Source organism: Martes martes (genome assembly GCF_963455335.1).
Source record: "Martes martes genome assembly, chromosome: 4".
NCBI lineage: Eukaryota > Metazoa > Chordata > Mammalia > Carnivora > Mustelidae > Martes > Martes martes.
In genome coordinates, this window is record NC_137891.1 from 171,944,386 (window position 1) to 171,958,612 (window position 14,227).

Below are 14,227 nucleotides of genomic sequence, written 5' to 3' on the forward strand. Positions count from 1 at the left end.
ACCAGACATCTGGGCACACTCACCGAGTCCCGCCTGGGGCCAGAGCCAGGGCCAGGGGCAGGCAGAGAGGTCTGGCTGGTCTGGGGCCGCTGCTTCCTGGGCAGCCAGGGGAGCAGGGCCCAGAGCCGCAGGCGGGGCGGCTTGGGAGCCTGCTCCATCCGCCCGGCAGGGCCGAGGCACCATGGCAGGAGCAGGCAGCGTCGGGGGCCGCCTCGGAGGTGGCCAGGCCCAAGGCGGATGTGCAGGGTGAGGGCGGGGGCTGGGCCCAGCTCAGGGCCGCCAATCACCCGGGGCCTGTGGTTTCCCAGCTCCAGGCCTACAATCTTACCACGGTCCCTTCCTCTCTTGCCCCCCCTCCCCACTGCCTGTGGGCCGCCCTCTGGCCCTGTCCCCCTCATCCTGCCCATGGGCCTGCAAAGGGAAAGCCCCATGCCAACACAGCTGCTGAGGGCTAGATGGGTACCTGACAGGCAGAGACAGGCGTCTAACGTGTAAAGGCGGATGAGGGGAGACGCCCAACAGGCAGAGGCAGGCATCCACAGGTAAAGACGGGTGAAGGTGGGCAGCTGTCAGGCAGCGGTGGGTGGGGACATGGGCCCACGAGGCAGGGACGGAGGGGGACACACACCCAGCCAGCAGAGGTAGGAAGAGCACACACACAACAAGCAGAGACAGATGGGGACATGTACCCAACAAAGCTGAGGCAGGAGGGGACCCATACTTAACAGGCAGAGGGGCCCAGGGCATACATCCAACAGGCAGAGACAGAAGGGGACGTGAACTCAACAGGCAGAGACAGATGGGGACCCAACAGGCAGAGACAGATGGGGGCTGGCATCCAACAGGTGGAGACAGATGGGGACATGTACTCAACAGGCAGAGACAGAAGGGGACACAACCCAACAGGCACCCAACATGTGACATGTACCCAACAGGTGAAGACAGGCACTCATCAGGTGGAGACAGAGATGGGGACCCGGTAAGAGAGGCAGGTGGGCCACAGAAAGAGAAAGCCAGTCAGTGAGGCCCAGGGAGACCAACAGACATGCAGGCCAGACACACAGAAAGCCAGCTCCGGGACTCAAGGGCAGAGCTCCGGGTTCTTGCTGGTCTGCTGGGGGCTGGGGGGGTAGGTGAGGGGACATCACCCCGCATCTGGGGCAGCAGTCCCGTCTTTGTGGCAGACACCCCTCTGAGTTTCATCCCTGCAGAGCCTGCAGAGGGCCCAGGACCGATGCAGTGGGTGAGAGGATCATCTCCTGAGTGGAGGCTGATAGCTTTGTCTCTGATCCAAATTCCCCAAATCTGTTATCCCCACTGCAGATACGGGCAGCTGAGGCCCAGAGGCCAGTGACTCACGCAGGCTGAAAGCAGACCGGCGGCAGAGCCGGCTGACACTCAAATCCTTCCCCTAGTTACTGCCTGGCTTGGGGTCAGCGGGCCTTCAGTGCCAGGACGGGGTGAGCAGGGAAGCCAGCCAGAGCCCTGCCCTGCCCATCCGATCCCACCCCCTCCCTCAACACTGGGGTCAGTCCAGGGACGTCCCATTCTAGGTCTGGGACCCGACAGACGCAGCCCCATCTTCAGGCGACCTTGAACAGCCACAAAAGCTGCAGCCACAAGAAGCTACAGGCTCTGCAGGCCCCTGAGGAGAAGCCTGGGCAGGACAGGCAGAAAGCCTGACTCAGAGAGGGGCTGAGGCGAGCCGAGGCCACACAGCAGCCCTTGCCCACCCCGCCCTGAGGTTTGAACCTCCGCTTGCCTGCCTCTGAGGACACTCCCTGGGGACAGAAGCAGTCACCCGGAAACCCCAGGGGACAGAGCCACTCCCAAACCCATTCCTTGCCCAGGGCCATGGGGGCAGAGACTAGGCAGACCAACCCTCTGCTCACCTTTCTGGGACAGGGGAGTGAGTCTCTCTCACCCCTGGGGAAATCTGCCGGGGTCTGCATGGTGGGGCTCAAGCGGTGGCCAAAGGGCCCCAGTACTCCTCTACTTCTGCTTTTTCAGCCTTCCCGGCCCTGAAGGCAGGGTCCCTGACCCCCTCCTTCTCACTTCCCCCTCTGCAAGGAGGAGGGACAGAAGACGGGTCAGGCTCCCCAGCTGAGGAGGGGACACTGGAGACCCCAAGCCCATGACTCCAGGGTGGGGGCGGTCCAGGGATACAGCCCTCATCATCTCCTCTGATCCTAAGGAGGGGAGACTAGAACACAGACAAAAGTCACAAGATAATGAGGCGGTGACACACTGGACATCCCAGCACCTGCAAACAGCCCCTTGAGAGAATGTGGGGCAGAACTCAGCAAGGCCGAGGTCTCTGAGTGCCCCAAGCCAGAGTGCAGAAGCTCCTTCCCCAGCAGTGACCTTCCTACGGCTGGGCCCACCCAAAATGGCAGCCCCCAGAGTAGGCACCGCCACACCCAGCCCTGCCCAGCAGAAGCCTGCCAGGCCAGGGCGCTGGGATGGGCAAGGGGGCCAGAGGGCCTCACCGAAGTCTGAGAGGAGGAGAAGGTAGCAGTGAGGCAGGGGCTGACCAGGCCCAGCCCCCTTCCGCATGGCCTGGCCGCATCAGTCCCACCAGTACCCCCACAGGAACTGGCACACCCACAAATACACACAGGCCGATGATCGGAAACCATTTCCACAGACATGTGGAAACACACGCCCCCACGTACACACGGACTTCCCCTTCCAGTCCTCAAAGGGCCTCCAACGACAGTCTGATGATGGCCTGCCGGCGGTTGGGAAACAGGCCTCCTCAGACAGGCCGCTCACTGCACCCAGCTCTGGCGGGGCTGTGGAGGCCGGGACAGCCCGGGGAGCCCCAAAGCTCTCTGGGCCAGAGCCAGCTGGGCCCCCCACCAATCCTCAAATCCCTCAGAAGCAAAGGAAAACTTTGTGGCTAGCAGAGTACAGGAAGGGGCTACAGGAAGGAAACAGTCTCAGAGCTGCCTTCGCTGGAGGGTCTGTGCTGGGACTGTGAGGCCTCTGGTGGCAGGAGTGGGGGAGGACAGGCACCAGACCACATCCCTTGGTCCCTGCCCCGTTCTCCCCTACAGACACTTCCTCTTACTTACTTCCTCCTACAAGGCAGCTGGGAGAGAAGCCCAGAGCCCCTCGGCCTGATCCCTGGTTCCTAGGGTCCCCGCCGTGGGCCTCCCTCCACCACCAGCTGCAGCCCAAACCCAGCTGCCAATCCCAGCGGTAACGGACACCCACAGTGCCTTCCCCAGGTGGCAGTGAGCACAAGGCCTCCCAGGCCTACCCCCTCCGGTGGGACAGATGGCTCCTGTTCTGTCTCCTGGTTCCTTGGGGCAGGTGAGGAGAGGTGGGCAGTTCCCGGGCATCCCTGCTGCACCAGGCCAGGACCGGCATGAGTGACAACGAGAACCCACCCCTTCTCAACGAAACATGTACTGCACGAGGCCTTTCTTTCCTTCAACCTCTACCGGTGTGGCTTCTGCCAGGCCCTGTGTGTTAGCTTTGAGAGAGATCCTGTCACCCCATTTCAGAGCCACGAAAACCAGACTTGGAGAGAAAATGACTTGTCCGAGGCCACATGGCTAGAAAGGGGGACAGCTAAGGGCAAAATCAAAGAGTGTTTGCTTCTGAAGCCTACATTCAAGCCCTCAGTGCGAGCCTGGCTCCCCTTGGGACATCCTCAAAGCTACCCACCCACCCACCCACTCCGGGCCCCGTCCCCAAGGTACGAGCCTGACGCTAGGAGGCGCACATGTTAAGACTCAGGCCTTGTTCTCAGGCAGCTCCTGAAAATCCATGATAACGAAACACAAGTGGCTACAATCCTACAATCCAGTATTATGGGTGCCCAGGGGCAGTAACAACCTGCCAGGGGTGAGGTCCCAAAAGACTTTCCAGAGAGGGTGCAGCCCAGCTAAACCCCGAGGACGAACAGGAGCTGTCCAGGCAGAAAGGAGAGAGAAAAGACCCTCTTTGCAGAGAGAGACCCGCACGAAGAAGAGGCTGTGTGAGCCTCAGTTTCCCCTACTATAAAATAGAGGTTAAAACTAAATACTCCAGCCCGGGAAGGTTGTTGCTACGAGTACAGTGGGCCAGAGACGAACGGATGCCGTAAGCAGGACTTCTCCCTGGATTGGGCGGACGATATCACTGCTACAGTCTCCTCCCGGCAGGCGCCGGGGACACAGCCCAGCCACACGGTCCTAGGGTCCACGGGAGGGTGGGCTGGCCTACCCCGGCCAGTCCGAGGGAAGTTCCCCCCAACACCTGAGGCCCCCAAGGCTCCCCAAAGTCCACAGTCACATCCTGCTTGTGCTCCGGCCAGAGGAGCAGGAGGGATCCGGGATGGATCAGGGTTTCATAAACAGGAAGAGAGGATGGGAGGGGGGAGACGCTCAGCTCTCAAAATAGACCTGCCGGTGCTTCAAAGGGGTCCAGCTCCGGAGATGGGGGGGTTGGGGGGACAGGGGGGCGCCTGGTCCACCGTCATGGAGAGAGGGAGGGTGCATGGAGCCACAGTCTGCCTGAGGACCCCAGGAGTGTCGGGGTACCGAAGGGATCCGGGGAGCTCTTGCCCTGGACTGCCGTCCACACTATGGCAGCTAAAACCCAAATCCCCCTTTTGGCCTAAAACGAATAAAATAAGCAAGCATTAAACACCAAGCTTTGAGGAGGCCTGGCTGGCTCAGTCAGTGGAGCAGGCGACTCTCCGTCTCAGGTTATGGGTTCAAGCTCCACACCGGGTTAGAAATTACTTAAAAAATACAAACTTTAAAAAAAAGAACAAAACAAACCCAACACACCAAACTTTGTCGGACTGTTTAATTTATAATATCACACTCCCTCCCCCAGGGGGGCCTGAGGGCAGACCCTATTCGTCCTTTACTGGAAAAGCTTCGGAACCTCAGAGGAGCACGGCACCTGCCCAGACTTCCACAGCAGATGAGAAAGGGGCAGGATTCTGAACTCAGAATGCTGGACTCCCAAGGGCCCCTCCCTGCCTCGTCTCTACCTGGAAAGCCCAACGCTCTCTGGGGCCGCCAAATCTGGCTGTTGGAGGCCCAGCCAACAGTTCTGCAGGGAAGGGGGCCGGGAGCCCTAGAGCCCACCGTGACACTTCCTCCCCTGCCACGCGGAACAGCAACCATCCATCTGGTCCGTGCTGGCCCTGAGCACAGGTGCCCCTCGCTGGTTCCCCAGGACTGCTCCTCTTACCATGTCACTGGGAGAAACGTGGGCACGTGGAAAGGGGTATATTTCTCTGCCCGATATGGGGCCTGGCACAGAATGGAGATTCTCTGTGCCCACGGTCATGTTCTCTACCAACCCAGCAACCACCACCGCACGGCTTGTCTGTCTCCACCCTCTCCTCAAGCCTGAGAGCAACCTGAGGCTGGGGTTGCTGACTTTGTTTTAGGGCCCCCCGGCGCCACAGCACAGTGCCCCTAAAGTCTGATGAAGCAAAGGAGAAACTGGCCTGCTCCCAGCTCATTGCACCGCACAAACTGATGAGGTCCCGACCACAGGCTGAGCGCCCCCTGGTGTGCTGATTCCAGAAGTAGGCACGGGGGATAATGTGAGGTTCTGGGGGCAACAGAAGAGATGAGCAGGTGTTTAAAAATGGTGGAACCAGGGGTCACCGGGACCCAATACTACCCCTCTTCAGCACGCAGTGTTCTCTGGGCTGGGAGAAGTATGGGCTCTGTAGGCAAGCAAGACCTGACTCCATTGTGCACCAGCTATGTGACCTCGGGCCTCGATTTTCTCATCTGTAAAACAGGGATAGTAACAATCTCTTCATCAGGGGTGTTGTGAAAACTACATGCAAAGCTCCTGGGGTGGTGCCAGGTATGGGTTAAGCTCTTTCTCTTCCTTAACGTGGCCTTCAAGGCTCTCCTTGCCCATCCATCCCCAGCCTTGTCTCCCTTCCCATCCCAGGGTCTTCTGCTTGAGAACAGGCGTCATAGGCTTGAGACCCAATGTAGGTTACCTGCCTGAGTAAGTTCCTGCCCTCTCCCAACAGGCCCCTCTAGCTCCTGGGGTAGCTTACCACCTATCCCCCCCAAAGCTGCGAGCTTCTCTGCAACCCCCAGAACTTGAACCCTAAGATCTGAACATCCTGGTTCTTCCTTGAGTCCTTTGGTTTTGTTACAAAGCAACTAGAAGCAGGTACTCTGGAAGGAGATTCTCCAGACCAGGGGCCCAGACAAACCGAGGGTGCCAGTCTCTACCACTCGGTCTGGCCGCTGCTGGCCAAGGTGGCCACAGTGACCATCAGAAGAGAGGTACAGCCTACTTATCTCACCTTGCCATACCTCGGGCAGCTCAGCTGCCTTATCTTAGGAGGCTGAGACAAGGCAAACCTCGGGACCAGCTCTAGGTCTATTTCAAAGGTCAAGCTCATGGCAAGTCTGGTGCCCAGGTCGATCCAGGTCTAGAGGGTGTGGTCCCTGGAAGCGAGGCAATACTGTTATACCCATGCTACTGGTGCTGAAGCCACCGTGCGTGCACGCGGGGCACTTACAACCTCATCTGTCCCTCCCACCACTCCCTTGAGCCAGGCACCATCGTCCCCAATTTACAGATGAGGAAACTGAGACTCGGAAAGGAGAACACCTCTGCCCATATAGTGAGCGCGGAGCCAGGAACTGAACGCAGGTCTGCCCTAATGTCAGAACCCAGGCTCCACCCTCCCTAGGCAGCTTCCCAAGCACACACACCGCCTGCCGCTCTCCCCCCGCTCCACAATGGCCAGCAGCTCTGTGGCCTCACAGCTCCCGAAAACCGGCTGTGCTCTTTCCCAACAGAGAAATGAGAAAGCCCAGGCCCAGAAGGAACAAAGGACCCACCCAAGGTCACACAACTGGGGACACACAAAACCAGCAACAGGGACTGAAGGGCTAAAGGGAGGCGCCCAAGGGAAGCAAAGACAGTAGGGGAGGGAATCAGCCCTGGGCTGGGACGTGGGAACCCAGAGAAACGGCCAGGTGCCATGTGCCAGGCACTGGGCCCTGGTTAGACTTAGGGGGCCACCAGGTGCCCTCCCTTCATGTACCAGCACCGCATACCCAGAAGATTCTAGGCCCTTGTCATGCCCAGCTGACCGGAGCCTCTCCCATCACCCCTTCAGCCCTTTCCTTATAGCCAGCCCAGCTGCCGTGAGGAAATAAACCAAGGAAGTGGCCTGGGTGAGGAGGAGCCAGAGTTCTAGCCGAATTCTGCTCCTAACCCAGGCTCAGCCGCGGTCCCCTCACCTAAAAAATAGGAAGGTTGAGGGGCTCCTGGCTGGTTCAGTGGGTAGAGTGGGCGACTCTTGATTTCAGGGATGTAAGTTCAAGCCCCACACTGGGTGTGAGATTGCTTAATAAAATCTCTAGGGATGGTTGGGTGGCTCAGTCGGTTGGGTGACTGACTCTGGCTCTGGTTGTGATCTCAGGGTCCTGTGATCGAGCCCCACATCGGCGTGCGCATCTCTCTTTCTTTCTCAATGAAGAAATAAAATATTTCAAAAATAAATAAATAAAACAAAATCTTAAAAAGAAAGGAAGGAAGGAAAAGAAAGGAAAGAAAGAAAAGAAAGGAGGAAGGAAAGAGAGAGAGGAAAGTTGGAGCAAGCTATCTCTGTGCACAGGGTCACCTCGAGGACTCAGTGGGACCAGACTGGAAGGCTGAGCTGGGTGGGTCTCCCTCCTCCTTTACAAGCATGCAAACGGTCCCTTGCTCAGGGTGCTTTCCTTGGTCCTCACCTTGGATGGCTGTAGTCCAGCTTCTTCCCCTGAGGCCTGTCCATTCTAGAAAAGAGAAAGGAAGGAAGATTGGGGAATATTACCAGAACTTCCCAGGGTGGAAGAGAGCAAAAACAGACCCGGCCAGAACCCCCATACCCACCCCGGGGGGCTGCCCTGGCTAGCTAGGGAGGCCATGTAGGTGAGAGCCCTCTGCCCCCATCTTTGCTGCAGGGGGACAGGTATCAGGCCCTCCTGAAGCAGCCCCTCACCCGCATTTCCCCCCTCCCTCCTTCATGCTCTCTGCCTAGCAAAGCCCTCATCTCTGAAGACTGAGCTCAAATGTCACCTCCTCCCAGGGAGAAGGAAAGGGCACGTGTGGCTCCCCGCTCTGCTGGAGACAAACTGAGCCTGTGCTAAGGAATCGACTGCCAAGAGGCCTCAGTCTCCCGATCTGTAAGCTGGGGAGAGTTACCCCCACCTCCCAGAACTGCTGCAGGGATGTAAGGAGACCAAGTCTGCCCCAGTGGCTAGCCTGGAGCTGCTGGCTGCCCTGTCCTTGCCCCATTCTCAGACTCCTCCCCTGCCCCTGCCAGGCAGAATCACGGCCGCCACACAGCGCCCCTGCATTCCTCCCCTGTGCCGCTGGCGACGCGGCAGGGACTATATACACAGAGGCCTGTCCTTCCTCATAGAGGGGAGGACAGAGATTAGGCCTTGGTGCTAACAGCTGCTCTCTTCCGAGCCCCTGCCACATGCCAGGCACTGGGCTTGGTGCCTCCTGCTTGTGGCATCATTAAATCCTCCTGACCTGGGAGGGAGGCCCTGTCCCCACTTGGCAGACGAAGAAACTGAGGCTCAGAGGAGCATGGCGATGGCACCTAAGGTCATAGGACTGGGAAGCGGAGATGCAAAATCCAGACTCTGACACCCAGGAGGTGATCAAGGAAAGGTCTGTTGAAGAGGAGCCCAGCCTCGGCGGGGCGAAACACCTGCAAAGAGGTGGCCACTGGGGCCCATTTCTAGGCAGTCCTGCTTCTTCCAGCCCCTGGACTTCGCCCTCAGGGGTATACTAAACCCAGCCCATCCCTTTCCTGTGTGATAGGAGGTGAGTAACCAGGACTTGGGAAGCAAGGAAGGAGCAGTCCCCACCCCACCTGGCACAGCCGGAGTGTGGGGAGGCAGATGGCGGCTCCTCCTGTTAGCGAGACCCAGCCTCGGCAGGTCAGGACTTTGGAGCCAGGGGCTGGGTCCACAGGGCAGCTGTGGCTTTGCCTGGCAGAAGCAGGCACAGCTGTGCTCTGCCCATTACATAATCTCCCGGCCCCTGGAGCGGCTCCTCCCTGCGGCTCGCAGAACATCCTGCCCCCTGAGCCCCTTTAATGCCCCAACCCTTCCCAGGGCCCGCTGCTCTGCAGGTCCCTCCACACACACGTACACATACGTGCTGTCTTCTCTCAGCAGCCTGAGGGGAGGGCTGGGTGGCTCAGGGCCAGGGAGTAGGGAGTAGGTGCCATGATGCCTTTATATGTTGAGTTCACCCGGCATTCTAGACTCCTGCGATAATTCCCACAGTAGGTCACAGAGCCTACCTGCAGACCAGGTCCCCCCGTCCCGCCCCCGCACTCCTCATTCCAAACCCTGTCCTTCCTCAAACTCAACTGTGAGCCTCGCATTGAGCAATCAACTCTCGCTCACACACTCCTTACTGAGAACCTTCTATGAACCCGGCCCAAAATCCTTCCATGGCTTCCCACTACCCACAGAATAAAGTCCCAGCTCCTTGGCATGGCATTCAAGACCATCATCCCCAACTGCCCAACACAGGCGATTAAGCATGTGGGTTCTAGAACCTGACCTTTTGGGTTCAAATTCTGGCTTCTACCACTGCACGACCCTGAGGTTACTTCATTTCTCAGGGCTTTGGTTTCCCCGTCTGTGAAACAGACATGAAAGCAATGTATCTCATTGGGAGGCGACAAGAAGCAAACAAAATCTACCCTCTCCACAAACAACAGCCATCATCATTACTGGGTCCTATTCTTGAGCTTAACCGAATGACCTGGAACCCTGGGCAGACCAGCTTGTTTCATACCCCTAGCATCTGCACGGTGGCTCCTTCTACCAAGAAAACCCTTCCTGCCTTGTCACTTTGGCAAATGCCTAGCCTTCTTCCAGCAATGTCCTCTCCTCTGTTCACAAGGTCTCAAGTCCTTTCCTCCCTCTTCTGGACCCAGCGGCACTGAGCAAACCCCAGGTGAACTCAGGAAGAAGCCACAGCCTGTCCATCATTTCCCAGCACCCAGCTCAGGGTCCGGCACGCCGTCGGTCACAGGAAAGCGCTGCTCAGCAGGGAGAGCAAGAAGCCCAGACCAGCTTCTAGTACTCCTATTTTTTAGACGAGGCTCAGAGTTAAGGGACTTACCTGAGATCCCTCACCTAGCAGGTGACGGACATGGGGCCATAACCCGAAGTCACAAGGCTGCAAGCCGAAATCCCCAGTGAGGGAGGGGAGGAGGCCTCGGATGCCCCCAGAGGTGTGAGCTTACTGAGCAGTATCTGGATGGTTCAGGGGACCCCAGAGGCCCTGTTTGGCTGTCTCTGGTCCCAGGGTCTCTGGCCTGGGTGCCACCCTCATGAAACCCCATGCCTGTAAGAGCTGATGCACGATGGTTCTAGAAAGGGATGGGCAGCCCTGGAGAAAGGACTGGGAGTGAAGAAACCACAGGGGAGCCTCCTCCTCAAAGCCAAGGTCCTGGGAAGACAGGGTCCATGTGCCCCTCTGGCCTGACTGTTGCACAGGCAGGTGGGAAGAACACAGTTCCCCAGCCACAAAGACAGCTGCTAATCCGGCTCTGCCGGCCGGCCGCTTGCTCTGACCTTGGGTCTGTCACGTCAGTTCTCTGACCCTCAGTTTTCTCATCTGTGTCGAGGCCAGGTCTGTCTTGTTCACAGCTGAACTGTTGCTTGGCACAGTACTTGTCACATGGTAAGTACTCAATAAATATTCGCTGAATGAATGAATAAATGAATGAACGAAAGGGGACAATGACGCTGACCTTGCAGCATCCTGAGTCAAAGACCTTGTCTAAAAAGTCTGACATAGGAAGGGCCCTCGGGCCTCACCCACTCTTCCTGCTCTTCTTCAGGGAGCACTGTTCCTAGGACAGCTGCCCCCAGACCACCGTGCCCCCTCCCCAGAGGTCAGAGATGGATTCCAAAAGGCATTCGTCCTTTTCGCCCAGGCAGCTCTGTCTTGAGAAGTGGGGCTCAGGGCAGCATCTGGAGAAGCCAGGCAGCAGATGGACAAAGACAGCACGTGCCCCACGGGCAGGAAGCAGCCCCAGGAGCTGGGTTCAGAGCCCAGCCCTGGCAGCCCTGCACGCTGCAGGAGGCTGGGGGCCAGGTGCCAGGATTGGCTGGCACCACCGGCCCTCTGAAAAGGCTGGACAGAGGCCCTGTGGAACAAAGAGAGTCTGCCAACATCCGGAGCCTCTCCTGGAGTCCCTTCCACCTGGGCCAGTTTGATCCCAGCCCTTCCCCATCCTTGAGCCCCGCCCCCCCCAACTTGTTAGAAGACAGTGAGAGATCTGAACTCTGATCCTGTCTCTGACATTAATTCATAGGCCAGTTCTCCTAAGTTCAGCTGTCCCATCCAAAAATGGGGGTAATAATCCCTTTTTTTTTAAAAAAGAGGTTCCCGCCTAACATGGGGCTTGAACTCACAACCTTGAGATCAAGAGCCACACGCTTTACTGAGTCAGCCAGGCACCCCAATGATCCCTACTTTAAGAAGCTGTTTAGAGAATTATTTTAACAAGGTAACAGAGGCAAAGCAGGGTCGGTGGCATACAGTGAAGCTCTGTACAGGGCAGGGCAAGGCCCCCGGAGAACGTTCCTGCTTTCAGCAGGGCCAGGGAAGGCCCAGGGCGGAATCCGCACCCACACTGCCACCTGGGCCAGGCCTTGCCTCCCAGCAGCCCATTTTCGGCAGCGTCACGAGGAGGGCAGGGCCATCCAGGCCCCAGGCCTCTGCCAAATGCCCCCAGCAGCCCCTTGCCCACCTCCTTCCCAGCCAGGAGGCGGTGGCAGCGACTGTACCTGTGGGTCAGGCTACTGTATCGCTTACATGTCACCTGGGCTAAGAACAGCAAGGCCCTGTTCTCCAGCGAGAGCGGCCGTGGCTCCTGTTACCCAAACAATAACACCCAGATGCCTGGCACTTCCATGCAGTGGGGGAGGGGGAGAACAGGCAGCAGCGCCCAGGGCTCTGCACCTCTCAGGCCCAGGAAGCATGAAGCTAGGACCCAGCACTGGCCGCTGGAAGAACAGAGGGGCAGAGAGGCTAAGGACCGGCAGAGGGTCACACAGTGTTTCCAAGGTGAAGCTCAGAAATCACGATGCCTCCAGTCCTAGGAAATACACTAGTCTTCTCCTCTCACAGAACTCAGATGCAGTTGTACTCAAAACTGAGTTGAGTTTCCTGTTTAAACCTGGTCCCCTGCCCCAGGATTCCCCAAAGGGAAGCAGGAAGTAATGCCCTGCACTGGGAATCGAGCTCCTGGGTGTCTGCCCTTCCTGTGAGTATAACCCAAGGTAAGTCCCTAGGTTAAGTACTTCCCGGCCTCCCTTCCTCTGGGGAGGCCTAAGTCACAGGGGCATGCCAGGGCAAAGGCATCCATCTCTGAGCGCCCCCCCCCAACCAAGCCCTGATGCCCCAGGCCTTGTTGGGGGGGGGTACTGCAGAGGGCAGTGTTCCTCACCTCAGAGGGTGAGTCAGCGAGAGAACCTCCGAGAGCCGTGCAGGGCCTGTAAAAACCCCATGGCAGGGATCCCAGAGCAATTTACTCCAAATTGCACCTTCAGGTTGGTTACCTAATCCTGCCGCGCCCACCATCCAATAGCCAGTGTCAGCTACGACCATCCCTTTAAAGGGGTAGCACACCCTGGGTGCTGGGGACCTGGGGTCCTCACTCTAAGCACAACCTGTGGCCCTGGGAGGCAGGGTACTTGGTGGTTGCCCCAGGTAAGAGGAGGCAGAGGAGGGGAGCTAGGCAGGGGCTAGGGACCAAAGCCAAGAGAAAATTACCTTGGCTCCCCTGCTCGCTGAGGTCTTCACACCCTCCCAGTATACCCCCACATCCCCTCTGGAAATGGAGTTTCATCTGCCTCCTTCCCAGCATGAGGCTGAGGGGAAAGTTTTCTTAATCTGCTGGTTCAGGACCTTGACCTTGACCCTGGGGGTCAAAAGGCACAGGAAGAGCTGGCCTTCTGCATCCTAGGGCTTGGCACCACAGAATCCTCAGAGGAGGGCAGAAACTACTTCTGGGAGAGGTTAGGTGACAGAGGCCAAAAACCCCAGGGGCCCAGCCCTTCCTATGGGAGGGCTCACAAGAAAGAAGGCAGGCACCAAGGTCCTCCATGTCTCCTGGAATAATCCTCACAAGGTCTAAGGGCTTTTCCCCACTGTCTTCTCCACAGCCTGGGGTAGGGGACACAGGTGTCCTCTGGTCCTAACCCGGGGGGCAAAATAAACCAAGAGTTTTAGCCCTAGACAGGTGGTGTCACCCCACATCCCACAACTGCCAAGGGTCAAGAGGGGTAATCCTGCTAGGGTCAGCAGCAGAGAAGCGGGGCGCTCTCGGGGTAGGGCGCTGGGAGACATGAAAGAGACGTGGCGTTCTCATGACCCTCATCTCTTATAGAATCCCAGACATCTGGCACCTCAGCCCTGCCCTTCTGCGCTGATAGAGGAAGCTCCGACAGCTCCCGGTACAGGTCCTAGGTGTGTGGGGTGACAGGGGGCCAGATCTCAGGGCCTCGCGGGATCCCCTCCCCGTGCTAAGGGGGTTCTGGGCGCTTGGCGGAACTGTCCCTCGCGCGCGCGCGCGCACACACACACACACACACACACACCCGGGGCATAGGGGTGTGGAGCCGAAGAAGGGCACAAGAGATCGGAGTGCACTCGCGCCCTCGAGAGCGCCAGCCAGGCTGCAAGGGCGCCGCGAGCCGCCCCGCCCCCGTGGGGACCCAGGCTAGCCGGCCGCGGGCGCCCGTCCCCCGCCCCGCTCACTCACCTCCGGGTCCAGCGGCACCAGCTCCATGAGCGGCCAGGGCTCCTTGAGCTGGGCGAGCGGCATCGCGCCGCCGCCAGGCCGCCCGCGCTCCTCTGGCGGCCCGGGCCGCGCCGCCTCCCGGATCCCGGGGTCCCCGGCTCCGCTCCCCTGCGCCCCCGCGCCCCCCACGAGACCCCTGCGCTGGGGCTGGGCCGTCCGCCGCCGCTACCGCCGCGGCACTCGCACTTCGGCTCCCTCCGTCACCCGGCGCCGCCGCGCCCATTGGCTACCTGGGCGAGGGGCGGGGCCACTGAAGCCCCGCCCCAGACCCCGCGGCGCGGCTTTCCCGGAGCGGACCCCAGCCCCCGGCGCGCGGGAGGGCCCCGCCCCGCCTCCGTCGCGAGCTCCTGGCCGGTGCTCTCCTCCGCTTACAAGAGGCCTTCCCGGCTCCTCCTTAACAAA

The 14,227-nt window shown here is 59.1% G+C and overlaps 1 protein-coding gene across 3 annotated transcripts in view; it reads right to left on the bottom strand.

Moving 5' to 3' along the window:
• RPS6KA1 (ribosomal protein S6 kinase A1) overlaps positions 1-14,023 on the bottom strand; it is a 38,465-nt gene extending 24,442 nt beyond the window's left edge. Inside the window, exons 1-2 of one of the 3 annotated variants that reach the window (XM_080801286.1) lie at positions 13,787-14,023; positions 7,728-7,772 (exon numbers count right to left, since the gene is read on the bottom strand). In XM_080801286.1, coding sequence (XP_080657412.1) covers positions 7,728-7,772; positions 13,787-13,849 — 108 coding nt within the window. In that variant the 5' untranslated portion in view covers positions 13,850-14,023. Of the gene's footprint in view, positions 1-23; positions 209-7,727; positions 7,773-8,863; positions 8,916-13,786 lie in introns of those variants that run through there. The other 2 variants (XM_080801287.1, XM_080801285.1) reach the window with 2 other exon arrangements.
• Between the last annotated feature and the right edge of the window lie 204 nt (positions 14,024-14,227).